This window comes from Cynocephalus volans, chromosome 2, assembly GCF_027409185.1.
Source record: "Cynocephalus volans isolate mCynVol1 chromosome 2, mCynVol1.pri, whole genome shotgun sequence".
Classification (NCBI taxonomy): domain Eukaryota; kingdom Metazoa; phylum Chordata; class Mammalia; order Dermoptera; family Cynocephalidae; genus Cynocephalus; species Cynocephalus volans.
Genome location: NC_084461.1, coordinates 118,539,747 through 118,558,899, shown reverse-complemented (window position 1 = coordinate 118,558,899; position 19,153 = coordinate 118,539,747). Strand labels below are relative to the sequence as shown.

The following is a 19,153-nucleotide window of genomic DNA, read 5'->3' as shown; positions in this document are numbered from 1 at the left end:
TCTACCCCTAGAAAAGTCAGCACCCACTGCTGTGCCCGAGGCTTAGTCAGCTCAGCGGCTTTCCAGAGGCTCACAACAAACCCCTTCCCAGACAACCTCTGCCTGCTGGGGGCCCACTCACTGGCTGTGTGTGACTCATTTGAATCTAGGGCCATAACCACAAGGAAAAAACTGAAATGGGTGCACTAAGGGGCCTGAAAGCAGCATCTTGAAGAATCTAATTAACGTCTGCATCTAGCTAGAGAGGGCCCTGGCTTGAAAAAGGTCAAGTTTCTTGAAGACTCTATTTGCCAATATAATTTAATTGTAAAGACTAACACCCTAACATTTAATTAGGGTGCTAGTGTGAAAAAATTAAAATCAGATTACGATTAAATGCTAATTAAACAGAAGATGGAATGTGGCTAAGATTTCACAGCTCTGATAATTTGCATATCTTATTAGCAAGCAGTAAAACAACTAAACAAGAGCACAGACTCAGGCACGGGTGTTTTTATGGCACCCTTCAGCAACCCTCCCTTTGCTGGCTGAGGCCTCTCCCAGCTGAGGCCTCTGGAGAATGCCCAGCCCAGTAGGGCTGGGGATGGGTTATTTCCCTATGGGCCCCGGCACAGGACCTGGCACTGACCCCAAAGTGACTCATGGCTGCCTCAAAATTCTCCCGACCCAAGCAAGCCAAGTGGTGAAACATCCCAAGCCCTGTTGTGCCAATGCCACAGGGAACCACTCACTTGGGACAGCACATCATCCTGTCCCAGAAATCAACCCTACAAGAGCCCAGTGCCACTGTGTGCCCTCTAAAGAGACATGAATAGGTTAGAAATCTCTTGCTGTTCCCTCACTCTGGGCTGTTACTTCCAGTCACCTCCTGGGGGTTCCTGATCACCAACTCAGATAAAGCACTGACTGCCTGACTGAGCCACTTTCCATCCCCTCCCCCAGCTTCATGTTCGTCCCCGCACTTACTCTCCTGACAATTACCTGTTTTATTCATGTTGCTTCTTTCTTGTCATCCCCCCTGCCACACCTGTCCTGTGTGGGCTATACTCTCAGTGCCTGGCACTGAACACAAGGACCTCCCCAGGAAATTATCTCATGAGTCTGAGGTCCCTACCTGGCTCCTGGCAGTGATTTTTGAACCCTCGTAAAAGGGTGAGCTACCTTGTGGAGACACTCAGAAGCCGAAATCCCCAACCACATGGATCTGAATGAGGGCCTCTGAGCAACAGGCAGCCTCTGTTCTTCCAGGCTTGAAGCCTGAGGAGCACTCAGCACAAGCTGGAGTAAGAGAGACCAGAGTGCTACACCACACCAGCGGGGAAGAGGTGGTCTTGACTAGGACCAGGCTCGGCACTGACAACTCAGAGAATGAAGTGATCCTGGGCTCAACTGGAGAGCCCTTCACACTGCAGTCAGGGAGATTCAGGAAAAACAGAAGAATCTGGTACCAAGAGAGTTCCAAGTTTTGTCTTAGGTCACTCAGAGACCAGGTGGCAGACTGGACACTAGTCTTCCAGGCAGGACTCATGGAAGCACAGGAAGGACAGCACCATCATAATGGTGTCAGCCAATACCTAGAGAGCACTGTGTGCAGAGGAACGGTCTAAGGACTGTTCTTGAGTTGATCTATCATTAGTCCCTACACCAACTCTGCAAGGAAGGTACTACCCAGCATCCTCTCTTACAGTTGAAAAATCTGGGACTCGGGTTAGTAAACTAACCTGCCCAAGGTCTACGTCCAGCACTTTCCACAGCCTCTGTGGTGCTCACTGCCCGATGTCCTTGAGTTAACTTGAAGTCAAATCAGGTGGTTTCCCCAAGGGGAATATGCAAATCTGACGGTGGCCTTTGCAAGTTCCAGGCCCTCCAGAGGCTCTGCACTGTCCTCCTATTGCGGTCAGGCTGAACTGCAGGGCCAACCACTCCCTGTGGCCACATGGATGCACTTGCCGTCTCCCAGGCACCTTTTACCCTTTGTACTCAGGAGGACCCTGCCTGAGACACTGTCCTCCCTTGTCAGAGTGGGTCTGGCACACTTCATTTTTAAAGTCTCAGTCCAGCCCACATTTGCTCTGAAAAGCCTTCCCCAATCCCAGGCTGGGTTTTGGGCTTTGTCTGAACTTCTAGAGGCCCTGTATTAGAATCTCCTGATTTCTTGCTGTGTCTTCCCCATTAGCAAGTATGAGCTCAGTGAGGTCTGGCTGGGCCACAAGGTTGGAACCTAGCAGTACACACAGCGCCTGGCACATGCTAGGTGCTAACAAATGCTGAATGACTCAAGATCCCTCCATGGATCAGCCACCACCTTCCTTGGTGGCTGCCCAAGGCTACAGCTGGGCAGCTGCATACTTTGGACCTTCCAAAGGAGCCTCTGTGCATTTATATAAAAACTGCCACAAATATGGCAGTCTGACTGTAACCTAAACATCTTTTTGTTTTGAATTGCCAGGGGTTAGGCTTGGAAAAGGCTTAATTATTCTCCTAAAACTTCTCTGAATGGTTTACATAAACTAAATACAGAACAAAATGGACACTGATGAACGGGAAGCCTTGTTGTGGCAAGAAAGTTGGAAGCTGGAAAACAAGCAATTTTCTTAGAATGTGAATGTTTACTATTTTTCTCTCTTTTGGCAGAAATTGACAAATTGTCTTTAAAGGCCTGCTGCCTAGCAACCAAGTTCTGCTGAGCTGCTTGGGAGATGCTAACTGTAGCTTCTTCAAATAGTATGAAGAACGTTAAAGGCCTTGAACTCTAACAACTAATCAGTGCCAGGGGTGCCAATGCAGCCCCGCAGGGAGCTGAAGGCCCTCCTCTGCCCAGATGAAGGGAGGTTGCTCCAAAAACACATCACATGGCCTTTCCTGCCCTCCAGTTCCTTTTCCTGAGCCTGAAGACCATGATTCAGAAGTCTAGCTTTCTGCACCTATTTCCCAAGGAAGAACTAAAGATGGGCTCTGCAAGAAAATGTCAGTGGAGTCTGGGGTGACCTCCAAAAGCAAATAAAGATAATGACACTAGGCAACTTCCAATGTGTGCTGACCACATGGCTGGTAGGCACCACACTAATTTTAATACACGATCGCAAGATTTGTGGATGTCATTTGAACATTTCATCCTGGGACCTTGGTTCTCTGCTTCCTTTTCTCAAGGCGTGAATTAGTATGTCAGAGAATATTTCAGACTAAGAGGTGCCAAGAGGAAGTTTAGTTATTTAAGACTCTAGCACTTATCACAATTACAAAATATAATTATTTGTGTAATTATTTTTTTAATGTCCATCTCTAATAAACTGCAAGACAGAGACCGTCCTGTTTGTGGCACAGTACATGGCACATACTAGGTGCTTAAGAAATGCTTGTGGAATGAGTAAGTGAATAAATGAATGAATCCCAGGATTTGCCTGAAGTATGACTAAACTTGAAAACTTCCTGTCCTGTCTCAGCAGGAAGCATGGAGGCAAGGGACTGGCCCAAAGGATTATTCCAGGTGGAACTCAAAAACTGGTCTTGGTCACTGTCCTCAAGCCGGTGAAAATGGCTTTGGCCAGGACTGCTCTCCTTGGTCTCTGTCCACACCAAGAGTCCCAATGTAGACCTAGGAGTACCCCGGCCTCTCATCCCCCAAGACATGTTTGAGGGTCGGTACTGAAGAAGCCAACCTCACTTTAAATCACAATTGTTTTCTGAGCACCTCATCTCATTAGAAACACTAGGAGATAGTGAGAAGTAATTGTCCTGTCAGTGCAAGCCAGGTATTGTGCAAAATGCTTTACATGCATAGTCTCACCTAATTCATATTACCCCCATTTTATTGATTTGGAGACTGATACTCAGAGAGGTTAAACCACTCGTTTGAGGTCTGCACTGTCCTTTAACCACAGCAGTACTGCCTGCAACCAGCTAGATATTTCATCTTTAAAAAAAAATCTAGGGCTGGCTGGTTAGCTCAGTTGGTTAGAATTCAGTGTTATAACACAAACGTCAATGGTTCAGATCTCCGTACTGGCCAGCTGCCCCCCCCCAAAAAAATCTTTCCTGGGCTGGAAACTTATAAAGAGTATCTCAGCCAAGAGCAAACTTATACAGTTAAAATCAGGTATAAAACACCACAGAAGGGTTCTGGGAATAGCCACCCTCTGCCCAGTCATGTTTCAAGTTACCACTAGGTTAAGTTGGTAAGACACTTAAAAAAAAAAAAAAAAAATTCAACATCTCTTTCTCTTACTTTCATGAGGATAACAGCACTTCCTGCTCTTAAAGAGAATTTATTAAGCACATTTCTTTTGCAAGACAAGTCCCAGGGGCCAGGAGGCCTTTCCAGCTGGCGAGAGCTGCAATGTTTCCGACTACACTAGAAGTCGTTTCTGCCCCCACCCCAGAGGAAGGCAGTGTGAGTCTCAGAAAGCAGGAGCTTAGCCCAGCGGAAGGGCACTCCCCCCAATCCGCCTGCCTCATAGGGTAGCAGAGGAACTGCTGGTGGGCTGAAAACCTGGCTCAAAACCACATGGGTAAAAACCTTTTTTTGGATTCTCCTGTTTTATCTCTAAAGTTTGTGGGCATTTTGCATTTTACTATAACATATGCCATCATCGTTTTACTATAAAATGTTATCTCAAACATCTGGATAAAATCCCTGCACCTCCAGGAAGGCATCTTATTGATCCCATGGTTTTGAGCCCTAAAACATTCTGGCCACTGCCACCTTCATCCTCCACCCAGGGTAGAAGGACCCCTTTTGTAAAAGCATGGTCAGGCTGGTAAGCTGCAATTTCACTCGTTGCCTTTTCTTGGTGGGGATGGGGGGAATCTTATATAGGAACTTTCAAGGACTCTGGGTCTGGGGGATACCCTCTTGCTGGTAGCAGAGACTGTTCATCTCTTTCGCTCAGGCCTTGTCCCCAGGGACAAGCAGCTGGGCATCAGTGAAAGGCCCCTGTGGAACATGCAAAGGCCCCATTCTCTCATCTAGGGATATACTAATTTGTCACCAGGGCCTACAAAGGAGCTGACAGGTGGATCCTAACTCCCACCCACCGTCTTCTGGGACCATCCAGGCTTCCATCTCAGGGTGGCCAGCTTCATGTGACATCCCCCTCCCCCCTGCCACACTCACCTATAGGACCTACCCCATCCCCAGGCTCCATGGCTCTCAGGAAAGCACAGTCATATCTACAGAATACAATCACCATGGCAGGGCCCTACAGATGATGACTGAGGCTCAGAGAGATACAGTCATTTGCTCAGAGTCACAGAGCTCCTCGGTGGCAAAGCCTGGCCTTTTGGCAAAGTTGGCTGCACCTCCTATAACGGACACTTTCCTGTGTAGCACCTGCATCCTGCTGACAGTCAGAGGCCGAGCTCCCCAGGGATAGGGCCTGCATTCTTCTGTCCCCCTAGCACTGGTCCTAGCACTGAGCTAGGCCTATTAGGTTGCTCTCGAGTGCTTGCTGATTTTAATCAGCATCAGCAGCCCCTGGTCCTCAAGACCCATGTCTCTGCCCACTGGCTGACTTCTGGGGACTCTGGCTTCCTGAAAACATGGCTTTCTACCTCAAGACAGCCTGCCTGGGGAAATCCCCACTGCTTGGTCTACCCCTCCGCCTGCCTCTCTGCCCCAGGCCTGAGGAAGACACAGCCTCAAACAACAGCCTCCAAACTGCAGGGCTGGCCTCCAGGTCTCTCCCAGAACTGTCCTTTACACCCCAGGCAGGCCTAGGGCTGGGCAGAAACCTGTCAGTCCCCTAGTCCCTGTGGGAAGGGAATGGGCTGGGGGACTGCCCCCACCCACACTCCCTGCCTTTGCTTAGATCACTGAGCCAGGCTTGGAGGGCCTCCCCCTCCCTCCCCACCCCCACCCCCACCCCCACCCCAACACACACATAAGAAGCTTCCAGGGAACAACCAAGCCAGGAACTTGTCTTAGGCAAATGGAGAGAGAAAAAGTCTAAAGTAGTAGTTCTTAACCCTGGCTCCCAGAAGGAGTGCTTTTAGAAAAGTACAGATACCTGGGACCCCACTCTAGACCACTGAAGTCAGACTACCTGTGGGTGGGATAGGATGGAGGTCTGGTCTGGTACTGGTATTTTAAAAAATAATCTCTGGTCTATGATTTCCATCAGATTCATAGATGTATCCCACAAAGGGTTAAGCACTAATATGTTTATGCCGTTAGTTAGTGAAAGGCCCCAGCAGAGTTTACACAATACCAGACCCCCAGGCCAGGCCAATCCCTTCCTCTTTCAGGACTGCCAACTTAAGGGCCAAGGGACAGATCTCATCTTTGTTGGGGTCCCACGGGCAGGCAGAACAGAAGACGGCCGCAGCCTTTTTCTTCTACTGCCTAAGGGGATCCTGGGGCACACTTCAGACTTTGTGCACTTCCAGCAAAAATCCTATCCCAGCCTCCCAGGAATCTCAGGGCCTGTCCCTTCAGCCCTCAGTACTGAGCCCTACACTCCCCTTACATGCTGGCTGAGGGAGAGGCCATCCACTGGGTAAGGGCCAGAAGGGAAGCAGGGCCTCAAGGCCTCAGCCCTGTCCAGGGTCCTGACTCCTGGCCGAACACTTTCTTCAGCCTGGGACACCTCCCTCAGTGTAAGGCCCCCTGATATGCACTGGGAAGGGCAGCCCCTCCTGTCTCACCTAAACCCAACCCCAGCCCTTTACCAGCTGTTGGTTCACTATGTGCCCACTGACAGTGCTATGCTAAGCACCCCGGTCCTCAAATCTGCCACCCCACCACTGTCCACATTTAGAGATGAGGAAACAAAGTGAACCACATGTTCCATGGCTCTGTAGCCACCAAGAAGGGTGTTTTTGGCACCATGCACATTGCTCTGCAAGCATTTCCGCTGGGGACTTGTGCCAGACTGACAGCAGACTGTGTGACCAGCCCAACAGCCACCCCACAGGCTTCTTACTCAGGGGGACTGGGCAACGCAGCTCCCAGAACCCCTTTCACCAGGGTGTCCAAAGCCCTCAGCCCCTAGACCCAGCAGAATAGAAAGCCCCCGCCCCCCCAACCCATTTACAGAAGAGAAGGGAGCAGTCCACTGAGATTTAGTGCAAACACTGTCTGCTGCAAAATCCTTGCTTTCATCTCTGCCCTCTTATGAGCCAAGTAATTTGGAAGCCTTCATTGAGAGTTTCTCTCTGCCCCACGATAACTCAGAATTTATGCCGGCCATGGCTCAACCTTTTCACTTAGGGGACGAGGGAAACCTCACAGGCTGCTCTCCAGCCTACTGTGAGAGGAAAAGTTTGTCCTTGGCGACAGTTAAAGGCGGGGAGGACTTCCTCAGTCCTCCCAGAGTCCAGGATTGGAGGAGGGAGGCATCTCCCAGTCAGACTTCAGCCACCAGAGGCTCCTCTGCTTGGACCCGGAGCCATGTGTGGCCAGTCCCCAGCAGGGCTCGGCATTGATACCCTTACTATGGTTTGACTCTATTTTTAGGTGGGCAAAGGTACAAAGGCTCTGGGCTGGAAAACCCAAGAGGCAGGGGAATTTTCTGCCCCATGCAAATTGCTTTCTTCTCAGCTCGATAACACCTGTTTCCTCTCAGCAGGGTCTGATCCAGAGTGTAGAAGGCAGCCCCTCCTCCCACCGGTGCTTGGAGGGAGCAGAGCAGGGGGAAGAGACTAGCTTGAGCTCGCCCTGGAGTCAGGGGAGTGAGCCAGCCCTAGGAGCTCCCCAGAATCTCCACCATCACCCCATCCCCTGACCCCAGCCTCCAATCTGAACAGCCACTGAGAGCAGCAGGCAGGTGGGATTCTCTGAGAAGCAGGTTCCTCACGTCCAAAATGGGCATGACGATTCCTGATTCCCAGGACTAGGAAGGCACATAAAGGTGGCTACTGTTTTACTAATTCAACCATAGCAGCTGGAGAGTACCTGTGGGTTTCAAGACTGGGGTAAGGTCCCAAGCCACCTTGAGGAGGCAGGGCTCCCAGGGCCCCACCTGCCTTTTGCTTCCCTGGCTGCATTTAAGCATATCCCATTCACCCACCATGCAGGGCTCCCAGGGCCCCACCTGCCTTTTGCTTCCCTGGCTGCATTTAAGCATATCCCATTCACCCACCATGCAGGGCTCCCAGGGCCCCACCTGCCTTTTGCTTCCCTGGCTGCATTTAAGCATATCCCATTCACCCACCATGCAGGGCTCCTTCAGGAGATCAGTAAGAGCCTCAAAACAGTGTCTTCCCACCCCCACCGCATCCCTAGCATTGCATTCCCCCCCTTAACAGCATTCCTGGCGATAGCTCCATCCATCTCCACCCCACCCCCATGGGCCATGGAAGGATTGGGGGAAATGGGACATCAGGTCTCAAAGGATCCCACCCCCACCTCCCAAGGGGAGAGTCCTAGGGCAGGGCAGCTCCCCTGAGGTGCAGTCCTTTTTCAAATGCAAAGCTCTGTGGAACATCCCCCTCCCCTGGCTAAACTAAAGACAGTGGTGTCAGGACTGCTCTTGTGGTGAGGGACGGGAGAAGAGGCCTCCCTACCAACAAAGACACTCTCCCGCACCCATGCCAAGGGCTCTGCCCTAGAACTCTGAGACTTCCGCCCTTGGCACTATTTGTCCCAAGGATTTCAGGTCTTTATCTACAACAGGAGGACTAAAAACTCTGGACTAGTTATAATCAATAGAAAGTAGGGTCCAGCCCCACTGTAGGCTGCAGAACAGTGTTTGCCTAAAGCCAGGTTGGAAACCCCCACCTTGCAATACTCTTGCAGCCCATCTGTGCCAAAGGCCTCTTCTGTGCCCAGTACAGCGAATGGCAGTGGCATTAGCACTGAAGGCCTAAAAGGGAGCAGTAAGGCCCTAGGATGTGATTTTTCAGGGCTGCAGGAAGCAGGGTCCTAATGTCCATTCATTTACCCACCCCCAATGCTCTTCTACACAGCTCCAGAGGCCACGAACCCCTCTACTTGCTGTAAGAAACATCCCAAGTCAAAGTAGGGCTTAAAATGCAGACACACATGAAATGGGCATAAGGAATAGATGACTAACTGGATAGCTCTGAGGACCCCATCCTTTACCCCTACACTAGCAAATCCTGTCATCCCTGGCTCAGCCTCCAAAATGTCCCAAATCCTGCTGCTTTTTACTCCGCTGCCACCACCTAGCTCTAAGCCACGTTCCTTTCTCTCCTGGACAATTGCAGCTGGTCTCCCTTCTCTCACAGCAGCCAGTGGGACCTTTTAAGACACTAGGCTATGTCATTATCCTGTTTATGATCCTGGAAAGGCTTCCCCTCTCGCTGAGATTAACAGGAACACCTTTACAGCAACCTGCAAGGCTCAGGTGAACTCACCTGTACATCCTACCCCGTACATCCCACCCCGACGCACTGGCCTCCTCTGTGCTGCCCACGCCCTCTGCCAGGAAGGGCTCTTCCCCATCCATCTGCATAGCTCACTCTCTCATCCCCACAGGGCTCTGCTCCTGTCACCTCCCAACCCTGCTCCACCTTTCTCCAGGAAGCTTGTCACTACCCACCTCTGAGGGCTTCTTTTCGTTCTGCCGGGGCCAGCCCGACTTGGTGCTGCTGGGCAGTTTGGAGCATCTTGATGCCGATGTAGATGTAGCGTGACCTGAAGAGAAAAGAGCCCGTTAGGAGTCCTGAAGGGCCAGGAACCCCCATCCCACTTCCCCACCCCCACGATCAAGGACAGGAAGCATGTAAGGAAAGCTCTGACTTGAATGTTCAGGAGGTGGACACCTCTGTGAGCACCTGATGAACTGTCCCCGCTCTGGGCTTCAGTCTCTCCATTTACTGAATGGGGACACAAAACCTCCTCCACTCACCAACCAGAGGGGCTTGGGAAATCAAAGGCAGTTACCAGGCCAGTATCAGCTTATTGTGTGACCCCAGAAAAGTCCCTGGCCCTCCTTGAGCCTCTGCTTCCTCCTTGGAATAAACCTTCCATGCCCAGCCTCCACCCTGCCCTGGGTTAGGTGCTGTCACAATACTCTGGGATGGTGCCCAGCGGGTACACAGAGCAGGGCAGGGCAGTAGGAGGAGTGCTGCTCTGAAGTAATCCCACAGCCCACCAGGCTTGAGCCCTGATCCAGCCACTTACTAGCTTGCCACCTGGGCAAGTGACAATCTCTCTGAGCCTCAGTTTGCCCTTCTATAAAATGGGGACAAGAGACTAACTGTCTTTAAAAGATTGTTGTGAGGGTTAAATGATATCATTTCTGTAAAGTCTTAACACAGTCCCTGGTACACAATGATTCTTCAATAAACATTAGCTACTATTATTAGGGTCTAAGGCCCTTGATGGACTCCAGGACTGTGGCCTCTGCCCCTATAGGTCAAAAGTGCATCAAGGGCCCATGCTTTGGCTGAACAGGGTAGCAGCAATGAGTGGGCACAGTGGTGAGGGCTGGAAAAGTCAGCTCCAGCCTGGCCTGACCCTGATGCAGCTATGGGGCTCAGCTGCCCAGATGCCCACTCTTGCAGGTGTCTGACCCTCTCAAAGGGTTCCTCTGCCTGCAATAAAGTTACAAGTGGAGGATGTGGTTCTTTGTTCTACTGAGCCAGACCACAGGGAGCGTGTTGCAGCCCCCAAATGGCCAGTTGCTGTGATCTCCTGCTGCAGGGATGCAGGGCTGGCCAGGTTGAACACCAGAGCCAAACTGAGCAAACAGGACCCAAAGGACAGCAAATGGAACCTTGGGGTAGGGAGGGGCTGGGACCTGGCCAGCCATCACACCACCTCTGTCTTCAGGCTCTTGGGGGCTATGGCAACCCTGGGAGCTAGGAGGGGCCTCAGAGACCCCCCAATCCCATTTGTTTCCCACACGTGTGAACAGGTCTAGAGGTACAGGGCTCCAGGACCAGCCCCCCTGGCAGTGCCGCCTCTTCCTTAGCCTGGGCCTCACCAGGGCAATCACTGCTAGGTGGGATCTTCCTGGCAGCATAACTCTCCTACCCAGGGCAGACAAACTCCTTACTCTAAGCAGGCCTGGTTTGCCAGGGCATCCGGGAAGAGCTGCCTTAGGTCCCTGTATCAAAGAGCTCTCACCTTACGCAAACTTCCTTTCTCTTCTCCAAATTTCAGGAGAGGCTCCCTAAACCCCACTTTCTCCTTGACAACGCACCCCACCCCCCCACCCCCACCCCCACCCCCAGACATCCAACTGACACATCCACCCCATACACAAGTCTACCTTTGAGATTCTATTGCCAAGATCCCATGAAGGTCAATATTCTTCATTAATTTCTTCGGCAAACATTTACTGAGCACCTATTATGTGCCAGATGGTAGCTGGGAGATACAGCAGTGAGCGAAGACATGAGCCCCCTTATCACGGAGCTTACCACTGGTTAGGAAATGACACTTATCCAGGAATTATCATAAAAAGTGACAGGTTTTATAATTGTTGTGTAGCGACTTCCTATAAGGACCCTGACCCAACACCTGCAAAGGTCCAGAGGGGAGCTGATCTGTTCCAACCAGTGCAAAACAGGTAAAGGGGAGACCTAAAGTGTAAGGGGGAGTAAAGAGGACAGCAAAGGTCTGGAGGGCATGAGGTGTAGGGACTTCCTTAGGAGTAGAGCAACCTGACATGATTTATGCTTTCATCAACATGACCCTTGGTCAAGCTTAGACTATGGGGCAGCCTCCTCCCTCCTGGGCCTGTGGGCCTGATCATTATTCAAATGCTTTCCCCGTAGGAGAAACAAATTGAAAGGCCTTACTGTCAGTGGTGTCAGAGTTGTCACTGCTGATAGAGTATTTTCGCCTCTTCTCTTCCATCTGCAACAAAAGGCAGACCCATTATACTCACGGACAGCTTGGGTAATGTTCAACCTCTCAGAAAATCACCCTGTAACCTAAAATGCCTCATAACCTACCTCCCCACACTCACCCCCCTGCAGAAGAATGAGAATAAGGCCCTGCCCCTGGTCGTCTTCTCTGCCAACTGCACCCTCTCCCCACCCACCCACCCACAGGGGTCCTGGGGGTCGGGAGGGGAGGCTGCCATTTCCCATCTCCTGAGCCCAGAGCCCTCAGATGAGCAGGGGTCTGGCCAAAGATGACACAGAGCGAGGGCAAGGGGAGGAGTCAGCAGGCCTAAACTGAACAGTGACCATGACCTACCCAGTCCCAGCTTCCACTCAAGAAAACTCAGGCCCACCAGAAAATCCACTCTTACTGCCAAGGCCTCCTGAGCCCCTCCAGGGAGTGAGGCGGGAAAGGAGAGAAAACAAGCCTGATTCTTCCAGGAGAACCACGCTATCCAAAGTTAGGGACAAGCCAGCACAGTCCTGAGAGTGGCAGCCAGCAGGGGGAAGGAAGCTCCAGGCTGGGTCCCTGGGACACATCAGGTCCAGGATGACGGGTCCTAGGCTGGGCTGCGCAGCCCTCCTACCCCACTGCTCTTCCCAATATGAAAGTACAAACCAACTTTATCTCAAGTGGAATGTTTGACTTCAAGGTACTAAAGGCCACTCTCGCATGTGGACTTCACAAGGAGCTCACCCAGGGTGTTTCCTTTACCCATGCTATCTTGAGTTCCTAACAGCCCAGCAAACTGTGGACTACTAGCTCCATTTACAGGTGAGGCTCAGTGCCTGTCTGGCTAGTAACTGGCTGAACTGGGATTTGAGTCCACTGAGGTCTGATCCCTGAGCCCACACTGAGCTGCCTTTGTGCCCTCCGCCAGCTCCTGCCTGTGGGAATGGAAGTGTTTCCCCACTACTTCCTCTAATCCTGCAAAAGTGCTGGGTGGGAGAGCACACCGAGCGGCTTGTTAGCCTACTCTGGGCCTCACAGCTATTTGGTGGCTGAGTCCAAGTGTGAGAACAGATCCCAGGCTCAGGGATCAGAGCCCTTTCCATCACATTCCTGTAAGTACTGGGGCTGCCTCACTGCCCACAGCAAAGGACAGGGAAGGAGTCTGTGTCAGTATTGAAAAAGCCCTGAGGCCCAACCCACCTACAGGCCGACCAGGCTCCCGACCCCTGCTTGGGATCCCATCTACCACCTAACACCTACTGCCCCCATCCCCAGTCTGTTCCCTCCAATCCCTGGGATGCCCCTATCTTTTTTTTTGTCTTTTTGTGACCGGTAAGGGGATCGCAACCCTTGGTGTGGTGTCGCCCGCACGGCACTCAGCCAGTGAGTGCACCGGCCATTCCTATATAGGATCCGAACCCCCGGCGGGAGCACCGCTGCGCTCCCAAGTGCTGCACTCGCCCGAGTGCGCCACAGGGCCGGCCCGGATGCCCCTATCTTACTGCAGCCCTGCAGAGACCAGGGAAAGTCACTCTCTATAGAGTAAAGTGTGACTACACAGATCTCTTGAGCAGAAGGAGGATGACCCTTCTGCCTTGGTCTTGACCTCAGTCAGACGACCGTCCTGCCCCCAACTTGACCTCAGCCAGGAGCTTCTCTCCACCCCAGTGCCCCCAATAGCATGATCAGGATAGCAAGAAGGCTCACCGGGGCTGCTTACTGCCCAGATCCAAAGGTGCAGGCAAAGTGCTCTCTCCAGAGGGTGGGGCACTGCGGGACGCCTGGAGGTGCAAGCAGCGTGGCGCTGGGGTGGCAGGAACAAGGATGGCTAAGACTGCTAAGCGCTCGCTGTGGTGGGAGGGGGATGCCCTGATACACAGGGACCTCACAAGCCCTCAGGACAGCCCTTCACTGCGGGTGGACATGACAGCTGCCTCCCTTTTACAGATGAGGACATTGAAGCTTGGAGGTTAAACGACTTGCCCAAGATGATGATGCTTGTATTTCACACAGGACACCATGCTCTTGACCTTCAGACTTCCCTGCCTCTATGAGGCGAAGTGCAAGCAGCCCAGCAACCCACACTGCCACCCTCACTGCCTCCACGGTCTGAGTGTCAAGAATGTGACAAAGGCTGACTTTGACAGGACCCTGACTCTACTCTTGCCCAGCCCAGCCTGGCCCAGCCTTGCCAGTGGTAGGGTCCAAGGGGAGATGTGTGATAAACACACCCACCCACTTTCTCCTGTGGTTCTGTACATGAATTCCACTTCTTGTCATTTCCAGCCAGGTTCTCCCACAGCATTAAAAGCAGGAGCTGTGGAGTCAGGGGTGCTGGGTTCAAATAGTAGCTCCACCCTTCGCTAGACCAGGGACCTTGGCAAAGACACACCTCCCTCTCAAAGGACACAAACTGGATCTGGATTTTTACATAAATCTCAATTTAAAATGTTGGCAATTGAGTCTGAATTTTTTAAACCCTTTGAGAGAGCCAAACTAAACACATCTGTGGGCCAGAATCAGTTGGTGAGAATAAATAACAGCAGAGTAAAGCCCTTAGCACAGTGGCTGGAGCTCCATATAGGTGCTAGTTATTAATACCCTGGCAACCTTGGGCCAGGTTGGAGAGTCCTCCAACCAGTGCCCACCTGGGGATGCTCCTCAGACAGAGGGGGCAGTGGCCCTGTACAGGAAGGAATGTCCCCTGGAAGAGATGCCTTGGCTGCCCATGCTCTCCTCACAGTGCTGTTTCCCACCGCCCAGGGACCAACAGGTGACCTGTCAGCATGCAGACCTACATTCCACCCTGAACCAGTTCCCAGTCCAACCTGTCCTTCACAAAACATCCCAGAGTGCCCAGGGATCCTTCTCCTGGGTCAGGGCTGCCCCACTGGAGGCTATTATTAAGGAGCAGATTTTGTGGTGGTTTAATTGGAGTAATAACTAGGCTTCAGAGGGCAGCCAGTTTTGTGAGTGAAGCTTCTTTCCTTTGAACAAAGTTTGTTCCAAAGGCCTCCCCTGCCTCAAGTGAACTCTCACTGTCACAGTGGCTAATGAAGCCCCCAGTGAGGCCTAGACCCCCTTGAGAGACAACCCTTCACCCCATGAATCTCTTTCCCCACCCAACCCAGCAAGTGGGGGGCAGGGTTCCCTTACCAAAGCTGAAATCCAGGGCTGCAAATGCACATGGGGGGTGGAGGTGCTGAGACTTGATCTTGGCCTCTGGTTTTCCCTCTCCACTGGCCCCTCCAATCTCTCCCAAAGCAAGGTCTGCTCTGGGAGAAGAATATCTCAGTATAAGGCACTTGCTTTGAGGGACCTGAGATCCTACCTATAAAGGAGACTCTAGGAAATAAAGGGTCTCCTTTTCCTGCCATTTGCAGCAGCCCAAATGTACCTCCGACGCCACCCCTAGCATGCAGACACAGGTAGGAAGCTCTCCTTTGGAGTGTGGGTCTTCTAGAGTCTCCTCACTGTTGCAGAAGTCCATAGCCTGTGTGTCCTCTCCCTCCAGAATGCACCCACTTTCTTCCATCTCTGCTGTCACCACGCTAGTCCAAGCCAGCCTCATCATTTGCCTGGACCCCTCGTTCATCTCCCAGCTTCCACTATTGCTCCCCTATAATCCAGGCTCCATAGAGCAGCCAGAGTGATCTTTAAAAAGCATAAATCACATTACATCATGCCCCTACTAATTTCAAAGGCTGTCTGATGATCAAAGGACAAGTCTGAAGTTCCTGACCATAAGACCCTACTGGCTCCTATGTACTTTAACAAGTTCACGTTGACCACTATTCCCTTCTTTTTTTTTTTTTTTAAATGATGACCGGTAAGGGGAACTTAACCCTTGACTTGGTGTTGTCAGCACCATGCTCTCCCAAGTGAGCTAACTGGCCATCCCCATACAGGGATCCGAACCCATGGCCTTGGTGTTATCAGCACCACACTCTCCCAAGTGAGTCACGGGCCGGCCCTGACCACTATTCCCTTCTTCACCACTTTCTAGCCATGCCGGCCTCCTTTCATTGCCTCGAACAAGCCAAAGATTCCATGCTTTGAGACCTGTGCACAGGCTGCACCCTCTGCTTGTAATGTTCTTCTATGTGGTCTATGCATGCCTGACTTTTCATTCTTTGGGTCTGGACTTAAATGTTGCCCCTACATCAGTCTATGCTCATCACCTATCTAAAGAATTTGCCACCCCAGTATTGCATGTCTTCAGAGCATCCATCACAGCTGTGTTTGTCAAGCAACTTGTTGAACGCTATTCTCCTTGGGAATTTAAACCCCATGAAGAGTAAGGAGCGAGCGTGTCTGTCTGGATCCCTGCCAGAGCCCCAGCAACCCCTTCACACTGCACCCTGCATATAATATGGAGTGCTGCTGAGTGTACTTTTGTCCCCTCCCTCAGAAGTGTTGGGACCACACAGCCCAGCTGGTCTGCCTGCCTGCGGCTTGCAGGAACAAACACCTCAGCCCAAGATTTCGTTCTGTTTTCACAGCCTGCCTTCCCTGTCTTAACCTCACACATTTTCCAGGAGGCTTTTTTGGTTGGGCTCCTGGCTAATGATCAATGTCAACTCAGTAATAGGGCAGCAATTTGGTGACAGATGTTTTCTTGGCAGCACTAGCCATTGGTCTTAGTGGGGGCCTCGAGTCTGGACTTGAAACACCAATGCCCAATGCCAGCCCCCTTTAAAGACCTTTTTGCAAATAAACTCAAATAAACACCCTGGGCTTCCATTAACGCCCTTCCAGCTGACCCTGGGAACAGTGGGCCTTTCAGGCCTGCTACTGCAGCCGCTCCATGGGCAGTTAAAACACCCCAACCTGGCCTCCGGCCTCTTCTCTCCAGGGGCCACCAGGCCTGCCCTGCCCGCCACCACACACAGCAGGATTTCGTCCTCCTCCTTAAAAAAGGAGAGGGGGGAGGCTTTCAAGCAGGCAATTTACCATTCCAGACACAATCTTTCAAAGAGAAACAAAAACTCTCCCTGTCTGAGGCAGACCGCGAAGGCGTGTGTGTAATAAGATGCTAATACAATTTAATGATATTTCGGCTGGAAAACCTGTCCTCAGAGCCTCCTTGTGTCGGGAAGGCCAGACATTCAGAAAACAAGAGCTGCACACTCTTAAACTGCTTTAAACAGGGGTCAGAGCCCCACTCTTTCCTATCTCTCATTAACTTTAATGCCTTCTCAGGGACAGTAATTGCAGTTACAAAAATGACTTTGTACACAGAGTAGAGGGCTGCTGCCTGGGATCCACAAGCCTACTTCTCCAAAACTAGGGGAGCCTGACCCTCCTCTGACACCCATCACAACACCTGCAATTCCAAGTGTCCCAGAGGGCACCCAGCTCCCTTAGAATATGCTGGCCATGGCTACTCTCCCTCCAGACATACCAGAGACATAGCAAGAGGGTCCCAGGAGAATGAAAGGGGCTTTGACTACACTGTCCTTCAGTGCTTTCTCACCCTACTCTTCCCCTCAGAGAGGACTCGCTTCTTCATCTGGCTGCCCACTGGCATCTGCAGGATCCTTCTGATCCCTTCTTCAGAGATGGGAAATGACTCTTTGGCCTAGCCTACATGTGAGAGATCAAAGGTTAAAGCTGCACTGGGGCCCTTCCCAGACCATTAATAAGAATCCTAAGAATGGTTAATACTAATCAAGGGCTTATTGCATGCCTGGCTTTGGGCTTAATCTTTTTTAATGCAATATATCATTTATTCCTACACCCACTGTGAGGTAGGTACTGTTATTAATCCCATTTGCAGGTGGAGAAACTGAGGCACAGAGCCATTATCAGAGCTGGTAACACATTATCAGAAACACATTAACACATTATAACATTATCATTATAACACATTATCAGAGCAAATTATCAGAGCTGGTAACACTGCCAGGATTCAAACCTAGGCCTGTCTGACTTAAGAAAGTGTACCCCACCCTCAATGGGCTAAAGTGTACAGGCCTACACGTTCCAGAGTGGGGGTGAGGGTATTTCAGATTCCTATGGGTTGTCTGAGAGGAGGCTATGAGGACTCCCTTGGGCCCCAAGACCAACCTTCCTGGGTTCCTGATCCTTCAGCTGCCTTGCAATTAATTGTAAGCTTTTGAGCCACATAGTACAGGTCCTATGTGGAGGACGGGGCAAACTAGGCGTATACTCCGCCACAAATCTGACCTGACCTCCCCTCAGAGAACCTAAAGAGAGAACTGTGAGGTCCTCAAAGATCTTGCTGCACGTGCTGTGAAGAATTTGGACTGGAAGCCTCTGACCTGGGTCATGAGCAGAAGACAACTACCTCCCTGTTAAAAGGAACACTGATTGTAACCAGAATACCCTGCCCCTAACCTGAAGGATGTGGGAGTCAGTGTCAAAGGCCTAACTTCCAGACTCAGAGGTACATCTGGGGCCTGGGGACCAGCCGTCCTACCTCACCTGTCAATGATAGTTAAGTGGAGATTTCTGATGGCCTCTTGGATCTGAGCTACTGACCATTTAGCCAGGCAATTTAGGGAACGGAAAAGCATTTTGGATGGGAAAACATTCTGGAAACATATGCTGCAGCCTGAGCCCAGACAACTCTATCCTTAAACACTTCATCTCCAAAAGTGCTGGGGAGACCCTTGGCCAGTTTCAAAACCAAAATTCACTCCAAGTCCTGCTGCCTGAGGCAAGGACTTCCCTCTGTGAGGCATTTGCTGTGGAACCAAATGCTTTTCCACTCAAAACAACAGCCAACAGCACTTGGGACAACTGAGAGGGCTCCAGATCAAACAAACATCCCTTTTTTCCCCGACCATGCAAACTTTCTCAATAAATTATTCGCCCACTTCGGATCAAAGACTGTTTTTGCAGCCTGTGACCTAAAAAGCAAATAGCATCTCTTAAACATGAAAGCCCTCCTCCCTGCCTAGGTCAGCTTTATTACTCATTCCTTCCCCCTTACAGTTATTCTGTTGTTATTTTCCTCCTCTGCTTGTTAGATTGCTCTGCCAGTCCCAACCTGCCAGATGGGACAGGAGGGATGGTGTGTTCATTTGGGGCCCTAAGGTGAGAGAGAAAGACAGAGTAGGGGAGAAGCCAGCACCCTGGGAACCCAGGAAACAGGGCCAGGCCCGGTTGGCAGCTCCCTGCTTGGCTCTTTTGCCAAATGTCCTACTGGGAGTTTTACCAGTGAAGGGAGGGAATTAATGCCACCCTGGAAGGAGGGGTCAGGCAGCCCTACCACCTGGCCCAGGATTCAGTTTGCAAACATCAATGTTAGGCGGCATCCTGACAGCTTGTCTGTGTGCACAACTCAGGGTTCCTCCTCCTTCCCACGAAGGCAAGGCAGCGGGTCCCACTCAGCCCTTTCCCCTAGCCCCTTTGGCATTGTTCTGGATGCAAACATGC

At 51.3% G+C, this 19,153-nt stretch overlaps 1 protein-coding gene across 1 annotated transcript in view; it reads right to left on the bottom strand.

Moving 5' to 3' along the window:
* JADE2 (jade family PHD finger 2) overlaps positions 1 to 11,771 on the bottom strand; it is a 37,455-nt gene extending 25,684 nt beyond the window's left edge. Inside the window, exons 1-2 of the mRNA XM_063086294.1 lie at positions 11,710 to 11,771; positions 9,501 to 9,595 (exon numbers count right to left, since the gene is read on the bottom strand). Of these exons, the coding sequence (XP_062942364.1) occupies positions 9,501 to 9,595; positions 11,710 to 11,767 (153 nt within the window). The 5' untranslated portion in view covers positions 11,768 to 11,771. The remainder of the gene's footprint in view (positions 1 to 9,500; positions 9,596 to 11,709) is intronic.
* Positions 11,772 to 19,153: the final 7,382 nt, after the last annotated feature.